Source organism: Cornus florida, unplaced genomic scaffold (assembly GCF_030987335.1).
Source record: "Cornus florida cultivar Cherokee Brave unplaced genomic scaffold, ASM3098733v1 CherokeeBrave_3.0.0_Hap2_Chr11, whole genome shotgun sequence".
Classification (NCBI taxonomy): Eukaryota; Viridiplantae; Streptophyta; class Magnoliopsida; order Cornales; family Cornaceae; genus Cornus; species Cornus florida.
Genome location: NW_026775581.1, coordinates 131,074,841 through 131,094,952, shown reverse-complemented (window position 1 = coordinate 131,094,952; position 20,112 = coordinate 131,074,841). Strand labels below are relative to the sequence as shown.

The following is a 20,112-nucleotide window of genomic DNA, read 5'->3' as shown; positions in this document are numbered from 1 at the left end:
TCCTTTACTGTAGCATTCACATATATATATATATATATATATATATATATATATATATATATATCTCGCTTGATAATTCCTTTTCCCAATTATATAAATGTACGTAATAACATTGATCAGCTTTTACAAATTATATGTAAACAAGTAAATATATGGTGCATAGAGTTTTAGGCGATTCTGTTAAAGTTATGGGGAAAATTTTAAAATGGATTTTCCAGCAGAAACTAACTTTGGTGCGTTAAGAAAAACATTTCCTCATTTTTCGTGGGTTAAAGAGCAAATTAAGTTGCAATTTTACAATTAGCAAATTGATAGTTGATTTAATTAACATTTTGATCGACACGGACACTTTGTAGGACATTCGGTGGGGCAAAGAAGGAAGACGGAATTTGTACATTGAAAGCTTCCATTGATTAATAGAAAAGAAAGGGTTCGTCATTGGAAACGTGCACACTCACTATTTAGAGGAGATACTCGGACTTTGTTTCTTGGTCTGACCTTTCTCGTAGGAAATTATTTCACCTCGAGGTTCAAGGCCGAGATGTCAAGAACCTAGGATCCCCTTTATGACAGACACAGGAAAGTCAATTTTGCACCAGCGACATTAGATAGATCAGTCGAACAGGCGTAAGTTGTAACCTGGCCAGAAGTTCAAAGTTCCATTCCAGGATTTGCCAAATCCTTTGAATAAATGGGGCAGGAGGCGCCCCTTCGCTTCTCTCACGGAGATTGACGAAAGAGCAGAGCGAGGGAGTTTTTTCCTCAACTAGAGTACAAGACAGCTCGAGCAAAGGGATAGACATGAGGGGAAGCGCTAGCCCCTGCTATTTCATCTGTACGGCAGAACTTTAGTACTGCAAATTCTCATTCTTATAAACAATATCCGTGCAAACAAATTGGTTAATGATTCTCTAAATTGTTAGAAGAAGTGAAATTTTTACAGCAAAAACACAAACTAGCATACAAAAAATTGGTATAAAACACAAACAGGGAAAATCACTTTGGAGATCTCACCTCTAATGCATTTACAAACATTTAAGATTGAAACCACCCCCGGGACCCCAAAAAAATAAAAGAAAAGAACAAATACGACGAAAGAAGTGCTTTTTATCTGGGGGCAGTCATGTCTCTACTCATCAATAGTTCTCCTGACTCGTTCTTCTTGAAAAGCTTCTTAACCACTTCATTCCAGTTAGTACTTCCACAACCCGGATTTAACTCAGCTTTGGAGTTCGAGGAATCTTCACTCTCTTTCTGAGAAAGCAACGTATGCTTTGAGGATCCCTCATTGCTTCCTGAGGAATACTCTTCGGCAGTGCACACAGCATGAGGAATGTTCAAACTAACAGCTCTTTCCAATGCATCCCTATGTTCTTTTTCAATTGTCTGCAACCTCTCTAGTTTCGGTATTTTTGGGGCAGTCATTACGGTTTCAGAGCTGCTCTCTCTCATCCTCTGTGAGAAGACATTATTTTAGTGGCAATGGTAGATCTCTTATAGAACATTCAAACATAACATGTTTAGCACTAGAGTTTAACAACAATCAAGGATAGAACCCGCATATAGGTACACGGTGGTGCATTTTTTGTCTTAAAATACTAATTTTCATTTGTCACTCATTATTTTATTCCTATTCTTTAAGACAATTCTTGACTGATTGATATTAGATATGGTCATACAAACATATACTTCTGAAATGCAACAGCCACTAAAGCAGCAATCGGTCAACTGATTAATCAACGTCAAAGGAATTTATGTCGCTCCTCTGATCAAATTATCAAATCTAACCCAGTTATACACCATGACCTTGGTTAAACTACCAGAAACGCCAATATGTCAAAACACCTCCATAAAAAAATAAGTAACAATCCTCATCAATATCTCATCCCGTGCTATTTTTGGTCGCAACAATTCTTATGATGCATTTTATGCATTTGTTGGAGTTTCTATTGAACAAAGAATGAGAATTCCCAGCGTCCATGCTGGGATGAGGAATGAGACATCCAACACTCCTTTTTGTTACCTCGGGAATAGGAACAAATTATGTGAATGATGGGTAATAATAATATATAATAAAAAAGTGAAAAACTGATTCCCACTTACTTCTAAAGCCTTCTCTGCTTCTCTTTCTATCCAAATAATTGCATGATCAGATGTTGCATTGCATGATAAGACAATATGTTCAAATCTTCCATCAACAGGGATAGCAGTTCTAACCTCTGGAGGATACCTCCCACACCTGCGTACCAAGCAAAAGTCAGTTTCAGAGTTAGCAAACTCTTCTGCTAAAAAAACACAATCAATGTTTCTTGAAACGAGAAAAAAAGAAAAGGTTCCTGATAAGAGATATTTCGGAAAAAAATACTTGACAATTTACACCAAATGGGAGAAGAGTATATCTGAAACAGGACATGTAATTTATCTGCACGAGAAGGGAAAAATAAAGGATGTGCTTAGATACTAAATTATTTTAAACCAATAATAGGGATATTTTTTTCCCAAAAACAATAGAAGTTTGGAATATTGGCTTATACCAAAGGGTTTGATATAGATCATCACTCGATACTACTAAAAGGATTGCTGTACTCAACACTAATCTGGCTGTGCGTGAAAGAGAATATATTATGATAAATTCTGATTTGAAACAAATAAAAATTGGCTACAGTATTATGTGTCAGTAAAATGTACTAGTTGACACAAAAGGATATCAGAGCAATTCCATCATTAATGATAGCAACTTTTTTTCGTTTATCCTTGCCCTTCAAGATGCATGAATGAATGGTACTTAAACTCAAATAAGGAGTATACAATGTAAGAAGCATATATATATATATATATATATATTGGTTGATTGCTTGGAATAACTATTTTGACATTGGAAAACAGGCAGAATTCAAGTTGGTCAAGTCAGATTAATCAAGCTGTAATAGGATTAAATTCTTAATTTGACAAACTTATACCGGAATTTTTGCAGAACGCGTCTGTTCCAGGTTGGAGTAAAAGATGGTTGATACTTTCCTGACCACCTAACATTGCCAACTGAGATATGGTAGTTGTACAGTAGTTCCACTGTTGGATTGTAGAGACCGTCACCCAAGGCTCCAATACGTTAGTGTGTGAGGTGAAATAGACTTAAGAGGGAGATGAATAAGTCTTACGGAAATTAATTTTAAATTTCAGTTATTTTTAGGTACTTATGCTGATTGTGATTCGAATCTCAATTTGTAAATGTTAGTTTTTGAATCCAATCATTGCAAACATAAACATTCATCCATAAAACTTTGACATAAACCACAGAACCTAGTTGATTCCCACAAAAAGAGTTACAATTAGGTTAACCATTCCCTCAACTTAGAACATAGTTGATTCTTGACCCAAACTGATGCCAAATTTTCCACTCAAGTCTTCAGGCTGTTAGGCCGCTCCTCAACAGACTCTCCTAATGAATCTGCTTCTGCAATTGTTGTCCAACTTGTCCTTCCTTCTTCTCAAATTTCTAATTGGTTGAATAGGAATGCCGGAATTTTCTCCTTGGTGAATACTCAAACACATACAATGGTGTCTAAGAGAACCCTAGATTGAGTAATTGGGTATTTGCTCCCTCACACAAGATTTCTCTCTAGATGATTAGAGAGTTAAAAAAACACACTCCCTAGACTGACTAAAACCCTATATTTAAAGAGAATATAGATAACCTATATGACTTGGTAAGTCAAATACTTGTAGAATTTTGTTTCAAAGAAGTTTCCAAAAATAAACATCTGCTGCATGGTTCAGTTGATCAATACCTATCGCCAAGCTGCTCGATTGCTCAATTAATAGATTGAAGCATACTAAAATTTTGACTTATCAAAAAAATAAAATAAAATAAAATAAAACGCATACTAAATTTCAATAAAAGATTTCTAACAAGATTTCGAACAATCCACCTATCAATTGAATTCTATTGGAGAGCCCTTTGATTGATGGACATGTTGATCGACACATACTGTTTTTAATAAAAACTTCATTATAAAACCTAAGCAAAAATCGGTACTTTGAAAAATAATTTATCAAAAAACAGTTCAAATAAATATGTTGAGATAAAGCATGTGAATTTCTCACTGTGTTCTTCTCAAATCTTTGTGCAGATTGCCTTCAATTGTTGTATTCATACAAATCATGGCATATTGACACATTATAGCAAAGGTTTTGACTACGAAATTGCCAAGACAACTCATATACCTAAAGTTCCACTATCTCTACTTTGCTTAGTTTAACCTCAACTGAATCAAAAAAAGTCACTAGTGGGCAGCTAAGAGTCTCCACTCAAATACTGTCAGGTGCAGGGACAAAATGCAACTGCAAATGCAATGGTTTTGCAAAATCTGTGAATCAATGGTGCACAAATCCTCTGCTTGTCAGAGCAATAATAATTTTGCTAATTCACAACAATCACTGATGATAAAAATTGGAAGTAGCTAGTATATGCTGTTACCTGCAAAATTTTCTTTCTACAATATGATACAACCGTCCAGGTGCATATAGTCGTCTTGGATCTCTGAGCTTCCTACCTTCCGGAATGAAGGTGTCCCTCAAGCAAACCAAGAATAATAAGCATGGCAAGCTGTCCAAAGGATTAAGGCCTGGTTTAAGAGATAATAGTAACAACTCACTCCTCTACGAGGGAAAACCAAAACATAATCAGAGCTTCAAACAGTCTGTGTGATACCATAGGGAAAGAAAACAAAATAAAAAATTAAAAAAATGAAAGACAGCTCACCAGAACATTGATTTAAAGACATCTTCCAAGGGAGTGGGTGTTCTTGGCAAGAAATCATCCTAGGTAAGATTAAGTTGGCATGGTCAGTTCATTGCATTGGAGTAACTCCACCAAATTTATATACTGATAGTGAAATGTAGGTATTTTCAAGACATAAACAACATATTAGCTAGGTCAAATAAGTTTTTTTTCCCATTATATATGCATACACTCTCTCTTGCTTTCTCTTAAACAGTTAATAATATTAATCAATTATTCAATAAAATATGCTTAATAATCATCACTTTCCACCAAATTATATATCTATCAATGGCTCAACAACCATTGATGCAATAGTCAAAATCAGCTTAACAAACCAAACACAACTCAGTGTCCACAGACCATAGCTTTTCTTGAACAAGAGATCTAACGGATGGAGGTTTTCCTAAAGCTAACATGGTCAGGTTAGAAAAATACTGGAACTAACTTTTTCTTTTTATTTTGTATGTAAATGAATATGTCAATTTATATTAGTGCTAGGCTAATTAGCTAATGGACAAACAAGTGGTTAAAAAAAAGCCTCAACATTCATATTATCCAAAATTATGAAGTACACAGAACATATGAATTATCCTGAACATTTAAAGAGTTCAAATACATAAACCCCTTCAACACAGAGAATGAAACTCAGACAACAGATAACCCAGAATCTTAATGAGACACGTTATTGGTAATCTATTTTCAGATCGAGATGGTTTGTGCTACTGCACATGTATAATTACCAAGAAATCATCCAACCACATGAACTCATTTCCTTGAACTTCTTGAGGTTCACAACGGTATTTTGAGGTTACTAAACCACCTCCAAAGAAACCTATCAAATGAAAGAAGCTAGCAATCCCAAATTGAGATCACATACCCACTTCCAAAATCATGAATAATGAATCATCATCGTATGAGAGAAATATATAAAAATCAACATATCCAACATTGCAATATGTTGGTAATACGCAATGAATTTTATCAGGAACCAGAAGCAATTGAATCAAACAACTCAAAAATATACATTTACAAGCAAATATAAACAGAATAAAACCAATTTCATAATAACTTCTCACTTGATTGATTCAAACAAACTGAAACCAGAAAAACAAATTCAAATTGGGGGCATTCAAATTCCTCACCTGCAAGATCACAGAGTGTATAACATCGGCATACTTCACAGCTATATTGAGCGACATGCACCTCGCAGGCGCAATTGTATAACACCGCACATGACTCCTCGGAACCCCGCCGAGCAGGTCACCGTGGTTCACCACAATCACCGTCAACAAGGCGGCGACACCAGACCCCAAAGAATGTCCGGCAAAAATCATCTTATACGACGACCCATTTTCGAGCCACAATCGCTTCAGATTCTCCGATTCCTCATTCAACACCCAGATCGCCGATTTCAATAGCCCGTGGTGTACGTAGCCGCCATCGAACATTTGCATACCCAACTTGTTATCGAGTAGTACCTTGTAGTCCCCTTTATTGACCAAATTGAGGCCACGGATTGCGAGAATGATCTCGCGGTGGTCGTGATCGGCGTAGATGAGGTAGGGCGGTGCGTTGCCTAGGGTTTGCTCGTAGGTGACGCGCTTGACGACCCAGTCCGGGTTGAGGCCGTAGCCGCCGGAGGGCGGGAACTTCGGGTTGCGGAGGTCCTCCTCGTAGACGGCGAGGATGACGCGGCAGACGCGAGGGACAGCCTCGAATTCTTCCAGGGTAGCAGTAGTCCAGGTGGCGCTGTCGTCGGAGCCGATGTGGGTGCAGCGCTTCCACGCCCACCGCATGCAGCCCAGCACCACCACACACTCCATCCCGCACGACACTGACATATTGTTGCAGCTGCAGATATTACTTTTAGAGAGAGAAAACAGGTACTAGAGACAGAAGAAAATCGTTGTCATGTTTTATGATCGAAAGACGACTGGCACTGATTTGTTCGAGGTGGTGAAAATTCCAGAGTGGTATTTTAGAGAGAGAGGGCGGGGGGTGTGTGTGTTAGAGAGAGAAAGTGGAGTGGATATGCTGGAAAGTTCACGTGGTTCTGTGACTTGGATACATAAAGAACCAGTAAAAGCGGCGATGTAAATGAATTTGTAATGTATATATTGTGCTGATTCTGGTTCTTGTCTTAAGCATTAAGTCTATTTTTTTGCATTTTGATTTATTCCATATTTACAGGCAAACTTGTTCTGGGACGAAAACCTGATTCCATCTAAATAAAAATAGAAAAAAACGCGTTTGAACATTCCAGCAAAGGGAAACAAATCGTCACCAGCTTACCTCTCACCATATTTACCAACTTCTTCGACATAATATATATTATATTATTTGTGTCGGGTCTCACATGTAAAATTTGAAAGTGTGTAATGAATACTCTTTTAAATTTTCAGATAAAATTTGAAACTCCCCCAAAATCTCTCTCCCAAATTGCTCTTTCAAACAAAACACATCTCTCTCTCATTTTAATCATGAAATCTGATTTAAGGTTTTGTACCACATATGAAGATTTGCACAACCAAACATCTTCTTTTATACTTCTTTATTTTTATAATTTTTTTTAGATTGATTTGATCTTTTATATATCTGATCGTTAAATGAGTTTTTTAGGGTTATGATTTGAGATTTTTTTATTATTTTTATTATTTTTTTTGGCAATTTTAGGTTTAATTTGGATTAATGGCAAAGATTTGTGTGAACGGAGTGTGCCATCAAGCACGACCCACATATAAGTTGATTTTGTTATTGGCTCTATGTGTCCTCTCAGCGCTTATTAGGCAGTGACAAGGCAAACCATTTCAGGTCCGAGTCAAAGTCTACTGTGACACATGCTACGCTGGATTCAAGACCGACAAAACCCCTTACATCGCTGGTATATATACATCTCTCTCACACTCCTATCTTTTCATCAGATCGGATTATTCTACTATTTTTTCTCTGATTTAGATATATGTACACATAAATACATTTGGGTCCTTTTTATTTTGTTAATGTTCATAATTTTTGTTATACACTTGGCTTAGAATTATACAACTATAGAGTACACAAATATATATATATATATATATATATATATATACATATATATATTGGTGTTCATGATTATTGTTGTAGATTTGGCTTAGTTTTTTTTTACAAACTCCTAGATGGGTTTTTTTCGATAAGTTTGTATATGGAGTATTCAATATGTATTTTTAGATTTTTATATTTGATTTCCTTTTCCTTTGTTATTGTTTTTTTTATTTTGATGAGAAAAGTTTCTTTAATTTTAATTTTTTTTTTTTTTTAAATATAAGTGACAATGTGTGAAAATAGTAATAATAATATTATACATATATTTTTTCAAAGTGAATGAACTTTCAATTTCTAGGCATTTTGATTCCCGGACTATTTAATAATTTTTAAATTTTGATTATATTGCTTATACAATTCCGTCCTATTGTTCATGGTTTATAACTTTAAAATCACATATATGCCATTTTCATTACAAACCCTTCTGCATATGGAATCAGAATAATTGTTTCGTGGAGATAGGAAAGGGAAATAATTTATCAATCAAATTTGCCACTCTATGTAAAATATTTTCATTCTTTTTTCAGGTAAAATATTTGAATTATTTGGTATTTGGCAAAGGTTTAGGTGTAAAATAGTTTATCAAAAATTGATGAATATTATTTTTGTTAGGTTTTAATTTTTTTTTTCTTTCATAAATATTTTACGAGAACATGTGGTAAGATAGTTTTTGTGTGGAGATTCAAGGTGATAGTAATAAACTTTTAGGAATTCAATTTATGAGTTGAAAATTTTTCGAAAAACTTTCAAACTTTTGAGATTGTGTTTTCTAATTTTAAAAGTATAGTTTTATGTTAATTGCATAACAATTTAAACTTGGATTCAAATTTTTAGAAATTAATAAAAGTTTCGTGTTGCATTTGTTCAGTCTGGTTCCCTAAACATTATAGCTTTGTGCACCTATTATACACATAAATCAACCAAAATATTGTTGCTAATGATTTTTGTTGCACATAATTGAACTATCTTTTCTAATTATTTTTTATATTTTTATACTTTTATCTTTAGCTATTTACTTATTGACGTTTTGAATATGTTTATAAGTGACCTAGATATTGTCTAAATCTTTATTTATTTATTTATCTATTATTAATATCGGCAAGAGATACACACAATCTTGCCCTTATGGGGACTTGAAGATATAGTCTCATAATTACATTTATATTTCAACCTTGAATTACTATGACACCTAATCATGTTTATGAACTTGACTCACTATCTATCTTACTTCATTTAGATAGTGCTTATGGCTGACTTAATTTAAAGGGCAAGTGGGAGCATAAAATCATATAATAAAATAGTTGAATACGCCTACTTGCCATCAACAGTGATTTCTATACTTAAGTAGTACATTGATAAAGCTCATTTCATTATACTTACTTTCAAGAGTTGCATACAAATATGTTTCTGAAGCCTCTTGATATGTTGAAACTAGTTCCCTATCCATCTTGGTTTCCTTTTCCCCTCGTACTAAATTTATGTCTTTTCATTTATATCTAGTTTCTTTTTAAATTTCGTTTGGTTTTTATTTTTATTTATTTTTATTTTTATTTTATTTTTATTCATTGTTTCTATGTATTGCAATATAATAATTGCTTGGTTTATAGTTTTTGTTCTGCCACGAGTCCGATGAGAATGAGTTTGTTGTAGGCGTTTAAATATATATCATCAACAACAACAAACAAAGCATTTTTCTAATTACTTGGGGTCAATCATATGAATCCTACTTTTCCATTTCACTCTAGGAGTTAAAATGTATGATTTATCTAATATCTTTTGGATCAACTATCTTTATTTTAGGTAAAAAAAAATTTGACTTTGTTTGACAAATAATATATATACTCCTTTTTACACGTTTCCTTCATTAAATAGATTATTTTAAAAAAAATTATATAGCCTATTCTTGACATATAGATTTGGTTCTTTTATATGTGTACAAAGGTTTTGAGGTTCCAAAGGCTAACCAATTTTGCAGGCAACCACTTCAGAGGGTTTCGGATATTAAGCTTCATTATGGACCTGATGAGTGAAGAAATTATACATCCTTATAACGATCGTGCTATATAAGTTCTTCCTTCTTTTTTTTTTTCTTTTTTTTTTTTTCTCCCACATAATATTTCCTTTTCACTATAGGTTTTAGTATTCAGAATCAATATGCAGTTTGCATTGTATAAATATTGCCTTTTTATTAGTGTTAAATCATTACAATGTTGTAAGCCAATGCATTGTATGTTTGTGTAAGTTTTTAATAGCATTTCCCTTGAGTTGTTATTATTTCAAATGAAATATATAATATATTAGATTTGGTTTGATTATGTTTAAAATCAAGAAGTTAAAGTGTATTTCTATTCTTCTTTCCCAGTCCCCCCTCGGTAAAGAACTTTTAAAGTTATAATGGTCTTGTGTTATGAGTTCTTTTTTGCCAAGTTCTTTGTTTAGGTGAATTATTAGCAGAGAGAAATTAATTATTAGTAAAGAGAAATAACAGTCTTTCCGGAGAAAAAAATAACAATCTTGCAATGAATTTACACCACACACAATTGTCAAATCCGATTTCAGAAGAGAGATAGTTATTGTCTTGAAGTGCAAGATGCTTAGGTGGAGGGTATATAATGCCAGTTTTGTGGCTTTTGCGTTGCAATGTATTGAGTGTCGTCACCTTGAGATGAACTTTGAAAATGATTTATATAATAATTGAAAGGAATAATCACCAAACAATATTTCATTATGAGGTGGGCTTCTCAAATCACCAATCACCAAATGGTAGAACCCTAAATGTTTATTCAACACTGATCATTAAACGAAGATACATTATGGTTCAAGTATGTAACATGAATCAAAAGTAACAACAATCAAACATATTTTTAAAATGATATTATAATTTAAATGTAACATGTTTCAAACATGAATTATATGTGGCATCCTAACATAATCACAATACATATCACATGTTAGTAGTAATATGTTTCAAACTCAAATTATCTGCATCCTCACAATTAAGTTGTAACATGTATCACTTGTTAATTTTATATGATGTATAAAGTTAAACGAAATAATCATTAAATGAAAAATCAAACATAGTAGAAACATGTGCTTGATTTCCCCTTGATTTCGGTTTATTTTACGAATCTCATATATATATAAAATAATGAAATAATTTATGATTTATATTAAGAATGTGTTCCTACATTATATGAAATTTAATTATGATTGTAATTATAAAATCGTTATGATTAAACACATGTTTGGTTTCCCCTTGAATGAAATAAATTGTGATATTTATTAAAAATGTGTTCCTACACTGCATGAAATTTAGTTGTGATAATAATTATGAAATCGTTACGATGTTATTCGAAACACGTATTTGGTTTCCCTGGACTTCGATTCATTTTATGACTCTCATATAATACACTAAATTAAAAAAAGTTATAATTTATGTTAGAAATATGTTTCATTTTTTAAAAAATGTTTAAACATAACATGTTTCAAACATAACTTATAACTGGCATCCTAACATAATCATAGTACATATCATATGTTGATTTTATGTGATTTTATTAATATGTAACATGAATCAAACGTAGTAACATGTTTCAAACTCAAATTATTTGTAACCTCACAATTAAGTTGTAACATGTATCATTTGTTAATTTTATATGATGTATCAAGTTAAACGGAATAATCATTAAATGAAAAATCAAACATGTTAGAAACATGTGCTGATTTTCCCTTGACTTCAGTTTATTTTACGAATCTCATAATAATGAAATAATTTGTGATTTATATTAAGAATGTGTTCCTACATTTTATGAAATTTAATTGTGATGGTAATTATAAAATTGTTATGATGAAACACGTGTTTGGTTGTACTTGAATAAAATAAGTTACAATGTATGTTAAAAATATGTTTCTACACTATATGAAATTTAATTTTGTTTGGTTTTCACTTTAATGAAACAAGTTATCATATTTGTTACAAATAAGTTCTCATATTTTAATTTAAGCAATCCCTTAAATCAAATTTATTACCATTAGAAACGTAATATATATGATTATATGTATCAATATATTTATAGATACAAGAGAAAAAAAATAAAAATAAAAAAACCTAATTATGTTAACAGAAATCAACAACGGTGACGAATATGAACCAATATCTAAAATCATTTATTTCTCAATTGCAATGAGAAATTATTTATCTATTTACATAAATATATATTTTTATAAATATTGTTCTCTCTCTAGATTTTCATTCTTATCTATTTCATTCTTTTTTTTATTTGAAAAAGAAAGAAAGAAAGAAGATGAATGGAGTTGCAAAATTGGAAACATGGATGATGCAAGATCGGAGTTTCTGGCACCGACGATGTTTCCAGCAGTGAAATCTAGGAGAGGAGGAAGGTTGAGATTGATATTGGTTTTAGCCTTGGCGCCGCAAAACTCACACGCCACCGCATCGTAGGAGAGGACTCATTATCGTGCTCAATTTTAATCCATGAACTGGTATTAAACAAAGCAAAGGGAAGACGCCAAAAGTAAAATACGATACGACCTCTGAACCAAAGAAAAGGGAGAAGACGAACCAGAGAGAAGGGAGAAGATGAAGGGAAAAGAAGAGAAGATAAAGTAAAAAAGAAATAAAATACGATACCGAACGACGAAGCCTCTGAACCAAAGAAAATGGAGGAGACGAACCAAAGAAGGGAGAAGAGAAGATGAAAAGTAAAAAATCATATGTGGGTCCCACGTATAAGTTAATTTTGTATTTCAATTTTGTATATAGTATTCGTAGACAGTACGTAGCTGGTATCAATTTTGTATACAATATTCACACATGGTAAAATAAAGTAACTTTCATACTTCAGTGCTGAGTTGGCGCTTAGTAGGCAGTGACAAGGCAATGACAAGGCAACTTTAGCTGACTTAGCTTCATCCTAGCCATTGGATCTGTCATAGACACCCTCCAGTGAAAGATGCTATGGAGTGGATTTGCGCCCTTTTTTCTTTCTTTTTTTTCTTTTTATTTATTTATTTATTTTTACTAAAGTTTAGACAAATTATACATTGTACTACTACTTTTACCTCTCCTAAAATTTGGTTATCATTAATCTTTGTAGCACAATAGAAATTGTATTTTTTTTCTTATACTGCATAAAACATTATGATATAATACATTATTATAGTATAAGAGTATTACTAACTTTTAATACTCAGTTTCTTTTTCGGATGAACAAGTTTAGGAAGGTGAAAGTAATAAATACTAAAGAATTTATCTATGTGTAATTTGTTCAAACTTCAAGAGAGATGAGTATAATTTACGTTAACATACCGTGTATAATTTGTCCAAACTTTAAAAGAGGTGGGTAAATTTGCCCAAACATTAAAGAAGATGAATATAATTTACCCTGAATATATATATTTTAACAATATTCCATCTTCAAAATAGATGGCTTTCTAAATTATGAAAATTTTGTAGCATTTTCTAGTTGTAACGGGTTGACACTTGTCTATTTATCCAAAAATTTAAGCAGTTAGTTAGTGTTGTATATCCACCCATTATACACACTTCAACTCCCATCCAAATTCGATGTCCCCCACCCAAACCCGCGCAACGCCCTCGTTGTGGTCGGGCCACCCTGCCTACCTGGAATTAGACCCTGACGCTCTGAGTTGAGCGTTTGGCGTAACATCGAATTAAGGATTAGGTCTGACTCTGGGGTGAACGCTTGTCTATTTAGTAAAAAATTTAAACTGTTAGATAGTGTTGTATACCCATTCATTTATACACACTCCAATCCCATCCAAACCCTATAAGAGACAAATCTCACTTGTAACACTAGTCTAGTAGGTTAAAAGGTATTCCAATGAAAGCATAGCCGAAATGGAAAAGGAACTAAAATGAAGGAGGGCAAGTGCAATTCAAATTGACATCGCCAACTTCGTTTCACCAAGGAAATACCACCATTAGTAACAAACTCCCAATCTAGGGGAACTTATTTTTACATATGGATTTGGGTATGACCATACCACTTATGATTTCAAGCTGGTGAGGGTAGACAGCAATAATGTCCATGTGTATTCATTAAGAAGTGATTCTTGGAAAGTGGTTCAGGGTTTTCCTTACAGTGGTGGCTTTAGTAAACCTCTTTCGAGTTTGGGGACACTATTAAATGGAGCTATTCATTGGGTTTGTCTAAATAAAGATCGAAAGCAGCCGTTTATGGTTGCTGCTTTTGATTTGGTAGAGGAGAAATTCCGAGAGGTTCCTAGTCCTGCTCCTCCCACCTATAGCATCCTTGAGCTGATTGAAGGATGCCTTTGTATTAGAAAATGCCCGAGTAATGAATTTTGGATAATGAAGCAGTCATGGACTAAATTTGGGATTAACATTCCGTTTTATCATGATATCGATCTGTTGTCTTTGTTGAAAAATGATGAAGTTCTGATACTGAAAAACTCTGAGAAGTTAGTTTTATACAACACAAGAGAGAGAACACACAGGGATCTTAGATTTCATGACATCCGGCATGGGCTTATACTTCTTCTTAACCTACAAATCTTTGTGGAGAGCCTCATATCGCCATCATTGAAGTGTGAGCCAGAGCCAATATGGTTGACAAATGAAATTTTGGATGAAGGATCCTTTGTAGGAGGTAAACCGTATACTAAATGGCATCTTTTTTCAGTTCTATATTCTAATTCAATAGGACAAATAATGGGTTTTTTTAGTGGGATTGAAAATTGCTTGCTATTGTGGTGCTTTTGTGAAGCTATATTGGCATATATGTTATTATCTTTTTAATTATATGGAAGTAGATTGGTCTTTCTATTGAAACCAGGTTGTCGCTTCCATGGTTCTCCAATAGCTGCATTTTTCACTTGAACAATAGCTAGAGGCCTAGAATAGAATTATCTAGTTGGAGAGATTAACTTAGTTCAGCATCAAATATATATATATATATATATATTGTGATGAATATATAATTTAATTGACTAACTAATAATAAGAAGCAACTAAGTAGAAGCAAAAGGAAGCCTTTAATTTTAAAATCACGAGACCGCTAATGATGGCAGTTGGAGTCATAACTTATCTGTTCCCACAGACGGCACCAACTGTTGATGCAAGAATCTGTAACTGTTGATGCAAGAATCTGTACGCTCCGGAACCTGGCAATTCCTGCAAGACAAGAGAAGTGATGACCGGCAGGGTGGACTCCGACGGTCAAGTTAATATCCGATAAGCATTACATATGAAATTTATGGCGTACCTTTTTAGGTTGACCGATCACTTCTTTTATAGAAGCATAATGGTAGTAGTTGTTGAAGCGAGATTCTCCCGATCCAAAATGATATTGTTTCTTTCTTATGTCGTTACATATGGTAACCAGAGATTTTGGGGACCCTTATCTTATTTCTCATTTGAATTTGAGTTGTTCCTTATCTAATCAAATATTCCGTATCAAAACTATATATTAATTAAAATTTTACTTAAACCCTAATACCCTACCGAGCATTTCAAATGTTTGGAATGGCAATCGAAATTTGAAGAGCTTACAGATTTTTTTATATTTTAATTAAGGGAGATGATATTCACATTCCATATTTTTTTACAATTGCATCATATTCTTAAAGGAAATGACACTTTTATTCCTAATTTTATAAATAAATAATTATTTTTTATCAAATAACACAATTCCCCTTTCAGTTATAAAAATATATTTGTGTCACTTTGCCTGCCTAATTATTTCTCTAATTCTATCAATTATGATATGCCAAGGCTTAACTTTGTCAATTTTCTATATGCTAAAGCAAATCTTTTAGATGTCATAAGATTCTCAACACTTTATTTAATGTGTTACAACTCATTGTATAATACTTTATAAAGTAAAATATGACAATTATTTATTTAATTTTTTTATTTTTTTGTTACTAGCATTTTACGATTTTATTGTTGTTTTGATTCTATTATTTCAGTTGGGAATAATATTCAATAAAAAAAACTTTTGTCACATACCCGTATTGATTATAACCCTCTTTGCATGAAATATGGTCAACTAATGCTGTAATGCGTATGCACTTCAATTTTTGTATGGTTCTCACTTATGTCACCATCCTCCTCTACATACAAATAATCCAACATGGCATGTGTACTGCAGTCACAAACAACAGATGTAATATAATCTTAAAAAAAAAAGGAAAAAGAAAACAGATGTAATATAAAGAAAAAAAGGACAATGACAATAGTAGTAACACAAGGGCTGTATAAAACAAGAATGACAAATAAACAATAAAAAGGAACAAAGTGATCTGTCATAAGAATTGTCTCTCTTTCATTTATCTATCAATACACAAAGCACCGTAGTGTCCGACTCTTTTTTGGTTTTCTATATTCCAATCAACACTACCAATGTTAGGTGATATTTTGAAGGGTCACACTACCAATGCTAAACACCATCTTCTTAATGTTTTGCGAGTCCTTGTATTGTAAAGCTAAAACTCATTTTAAGAAGGTTGGAATTTCAGACTTAATATTTTACTATGTATCAGAGCCAATTTTTTATTCACTTAGTTAACTCTTTGGAGTTAAAACAGAAAATAGACCAGAATTTGTATACGACCAAACTTGAAAGGAGATTATGATTTTTATTTTAGTAAGGGTAAAATGGGAGGAAAAAAAGAGAGGGTGCAAATACCATCATATTGTTCAAAAAAATTCTATATTTTTTAAATTAAAGAAATACCTAAAATGCTCTTCAAGACAAAATAAAATTAAAACATTGATTATTAAGGGTATTTTGTGATTTTTATATATATAAAAAAAGGTCAAAATTGGCAATTGAAGAGATTAATTTATAAATATTTTTAAATGTTAGGGATTTATACGCACCTACTAAACAGTCTAAAGTGCACACTAACTATGCCCATGATGTTAATATGACTAGGTGATTTGCAAACCAAGGCCAAAAACCTAACAACACTAACTATGCTGACTCTTATGAGATCAGTTGGCCAACCATTAAAAAAGAGATTACCCACCCTCAAAACTTACAAAATTGAACTTCCCACAAAAGTGCCCTTTTTCACAACACTAGGATCTTCAATGACTCACCCAATTTGTGAAAACTTGAAGAACTGGGCATGACTAAAATGCAATGCATAGTTACAGAAAGATAGTATAAATTCTTATGTCCCTATGGTCATTCCTTCAGACAACAAGAAGCAACAAAAAAGATGGAAATGCTAAGCCTAGCATTGGCAGTTTTGATTGCCACAGCCATGGCAACTGTGCCTTCCTCCTCTGCATCACTAGTAACATTTGTGTTCGGTGACTCGTTGACAGAGGTCGGAAACAACAATTTCCTGCAACTCTCCCTTGCAAAATCAAATTTTCCTTACTACGGTATTGATTATACTGGTGGCCAACCTACAGGACGATTCACAAATGGGAGGACTATCGGCGATATAATATGTAACGTGATCATCCCAAACAATTTATTTCTCTTGCATAGTTTAAGCTAATCTCTTGGTTAATATATATTTACTGTGATTTAGACAATACTCTTTACTACTATGCAATTTTTAGTGTTTTTATCCCTCCTTTTATTATTTTATTTTATTTTATTTTTTTGTTATCAAATTGCAGCTGAAAAGCTTGGAATTCCATCACCGCCACCTTATCTCTCTTTGTCATCAAATGACAACGCAATCCTTAAAGGGGTTAATTATGCATCTGGTGGAGCAGGAATTCTTAATGACACAGGACTTTATTTCGTAATGCACCACCCTTCTTCATCTTTTTTTCTTTTTCTATTTTTGAATCAATGGATATGATGTACATGTTTTTTTTTTTTTTTTTCATGCTTTATAATTTTTTTTTTTTTTTGTGTTACCATCTGTATTTTAGATTCAAAGATTATCCTTCGATGATCAAATAAATAATTTCAACAAGACAAAGGAAACAATCAAGACTAAACTTGGAGGGGAGGCTGCAAACAAATTTTGCAATGAAGCCGTGTACTTCATTGGAATTGGTACTCTCCTAATCTTAACACTCTGTATTATATTTATACATATATAACACTCTGTATTCTAATATGTTTTCAGGTAGCAATGACTATGTCAATAATTTCTTGCAACCCTTCTTAGCTGACGGTCAGCAGTACACACACGACGAGTTCATCGAACTCTTAATGTCAACCTTAGACCAACAACTTACGGTGAAGAATCATCCTCCATTCCACCCATTGAAATCTATCATTTCCTTTTTACGTTTGGATTTTGAAGCAACTATGATAAAGAAGAATGACTATTTTCATGTGTTTGAATTGTGTGTTTGTGTGTGATTTTGGCAGAGGCTCTATCAATTAGGTGCAAGAAAGATGGTCTTTCATGGACTTGGTCCCCTAGGCTGCATTCCTTCACAAAGGGTGAAATCAAGAAAAGGGCAATGCTTAAAGCAAGTCAATAAGTGGGTGATTCAGTTCAATTCCAAAGTGCAAAAGCTAATAAACTCTCTAAATCAACGCCTCCCAACGGCACAAATGGCATTTGCAGATACCTATCCAGCAGTCCTAGATTTGATCACCAACCCTAAAGCCTATGGTAAAGTACTGCATTTTCTTGTCTACAACAAAACATACTTATTTCCTCAATTTGGTGAGCTTCATTTATAGAAACACAAAAGTTTTAGCTCCTTATTAAGCATATATGGGTTCACAAGAGCTTTTCATTGTCAAAAATTCAAAATATTTATGGGACTTGACTTTGTGTGATTCAGGTTTTAAAGTCTCCAACACATCATGTTGTAATGTGGACACAAACATTGGAGGGCTATGCTTACCTAATTCGAAGATGTGCAGCAATCGCAGTGAGTATGTGTTCTGGGACGCTTTCCATCCTTCGGATGCTGCCAATGCAGTGCTTGCAGACCGACTCTTTTCCAGCCTATTTACATCTCCTCCTGCTGCTGCACCAACTCCTTCTCATTGACCAGTTCAGCTACAAAATGTAATTTGAATTATTATAAACTTCAAAACCCAATAATATGAAGGGTTTATTTATCCATAACAAATACCGAAATATGTGAAAGAGAGGTGTCTGGCCTGTGAGTCTCAGACAATTAGTGATTTAGTTACATACCCCATACTTGTATCAATAATATAACGAGAAATATTCATGATGAGCAGAAGACTTACCAAATGCAGTGCTTGAATGAGTCTACACTATGTTTGAAAAAAAAAAAAAAAAAAAAATGAAGCCTACACTGTTAGTCTGTTAGGGATAAAAATAGCATGCAGGGTTCTTGTGCTTGCTGATTGTTGATATACGTGCCACGACGTTTGCTTTAGTGGCACAATCTCTGAAAATAAGCACAATTGGCCAATATTTATCCGGCATGCCCCTGAAAGAACCAAGTATTCTCGAGCTACTCGTCCTATAATTGAACTCACTGGCCGAGAAAGGGGTCGCTACCCTTCTTCTTTTGTGGACACGCCCCGCTCCAGTTGGATGGGCCCTCCTCCCCTCTTTTCCTAGGTTGCTTCCTGCAGGCGTTACCTCGGGCATTTTTCTCTCGAGCTCCCTTTAACTGTAAGGACGAGCCCGCAGGGCCGAGAAGGCGAAACGCCGAGGAAGGCTCTTTCCTTATCTTCAGTTGCGGGAATCTGAGTATCAGTGATTAGGTGGCTGAGTTCTAAGGAATCGCCTCACTTCGAAGTCTACACAAGAGGGAGAAAATGTTTAATACCCAATAGCTGAGCTCGAGTAATAGAGACCACATAATATACTAAATATATATCTTACAAAATTACTATTGGATAAAGGAGTTACCATCATAACCAAGGGTCCTTGCTCAGGTAAAACAACCATTGGATAAAGAGGGAGTTAGCTCTCATTACCAAGGGTCCTTACCCAAATAAAAATAGTATAAATAAGGCTTAACTCTCACTATTTAGGAGGGTTGAAAAGTATACACATGCACGATCATAACCATTGAGAATGGTCATCTAGGGCTTAAGCTATCATGGGGTGTTAAACAAATCTGCCTTTTCTCTCTCAATCTCCTTTACGGAGAGTCCCTTGTGCTAACTTGGAGCTCCACTTAACCTCTGATCTCAACATCCCCGACAGACATGGAATGATCTCCTCACATCATAACGGACTACCATCAACACTGATATGAAATAGGATTAAATTCTAATTATTTACTCCAAAAAGAAAATTGAACAATCTCATTTTTGGGAAAACAA

The 20,112-nt window shown here is 33.7% G+C and overlaps 3 protein-coding genes across 3 annotated transcripts; 2 read left to right on the top strand and 1 right to left on the bottom strand.

Moving 5' to 3' along the window:
* Nucleotides 1-882: 882 nt before the first annotated feature.
* LOC132284538 (uncharacterized) lies at nt 883-6,873 on the bottom strand. Its single transcript, XM_059786647.1, has 5 exons — nt 5,926-6,873; nt 4,763-4,821; nt 4,478-4,606; nt 2,104-2,239; nt 883-1,455 (listed from the first exon to the last, which is right to left on the bottom strand). Exons 1-5 carry the CDS (start codon nt 6,622-6,624, stop codon nt 1,108-1,110), a joined length of 1,371 nt encoding a protein of 456 aa, XP_059642630.1. The 5' UTR covers nt 6,625-6,873; the 3' UTR covers nt 883-1,107.
* Nucleotides 6,874-12,194: 5,321 nt separating this feature from the next.
* Nucleotides 12,195-14,747, top strand: LOC132282147 (F-box/kelch-repeat protein At3g06240-like). The gene is made up of 3 exons (XM_059783768.1): nt 12,195-12,281; nt 13,908-14,517; nt 14,704-14,747. The coding sequence occupies exons 1-3, from the start codon at nt 12,195-12,197 to the stop codon at nt 14,745-14,747; spliced, it is 741 nt and encodes a 246-aa protein (XP_059639751.1).
* A 2,348-nt stretch (nt 14,748-17,095) lies between these two features.
* On the top strand, nt 17,096-19,293 carry LOC132285541 (GDSL esterase/lipase At5g37690). The gene is made up of 6 exons (XM_059787729.1): nt 17,096-17,333; nt 17,508-17,635; nt 17,769-17,895; nt 17,969-18,081; nt 18,217-18,466; nt 18,642-19,293. The coding sequence occupies exons 1-6, from the start codon at nt 17,096-17,098 to the stop codon at nt 18,851-18,853; spliced, it is 1,068 nt and encodes a 355-aa protein (XP_059643712.1). The 3' UTR covers nt 18,854-19,293.
* Nucleotides 19,294-20,112: the final 819 nt, after the last annotated feature.

Coding starts and splice junctions, on each gene's coding strand:
- LOC132284538 (XM_059786647.1), bottom strand. CDS start 6,624: ATGTCAGTGTCGTGCGGGATGGAGTGTGTGGTGGTGCTGGGCTGCATG. Junction 4,822..5,925: donor TACACTCTGTGATCTTGCAG/GTGAGGAATTTG, acceptor AATCTTACCTAG/GATGATTTCTTGCCAAGAAC. Junction 4,607..4,762: donor GTCTTTAAATCAATGTTCTG/GTGAGCTGTCTT, acceptor TCCTTTGGACAG/CTTGCCATGCTTATTATTCT.
- LOC132282147 (XM_059783768.1), top strand. CDS start 12,195: ATGGATGATGCAAGATCGGAGTTTCTGGCACCGACGATGTTTCCAGCA. Junction 12,282..13,907: donor GAAGGTTGAGATTGATATTG/GTTTTAGCCTTG, acceptor TATGATTTCAAG/CTGGTGAGGGTAGACAGCAA. Junction 14,518..14,703: donor TGAAGGATCCTTTGTAGGAG/GTAAACCGTATA, acceptor TATTGAAACCAG/GTTGTCGCTTCCATGGTTCT.
- LOC132285541 (XM_059787729.1), top strand. CDS start 17,096: ATGGAAATGCTAAGCCTAGCATTGGCAGTTTTGATTGCCACAGCCATG. Junction 17,334..17,507: donor GACTATCGGCGATATAATAT/GTAACGTGATCA, acceptor ATCAAATTGCAG/CTGAAAAGCTTGGAATTCCA. Junction 18,467..18,641: donor CACCAACCCTAAAGCCTATG/GTAAAGTACTGC, acceptor TGTGTGATTCAG/GTTTTAAAGTCTCCAACACA.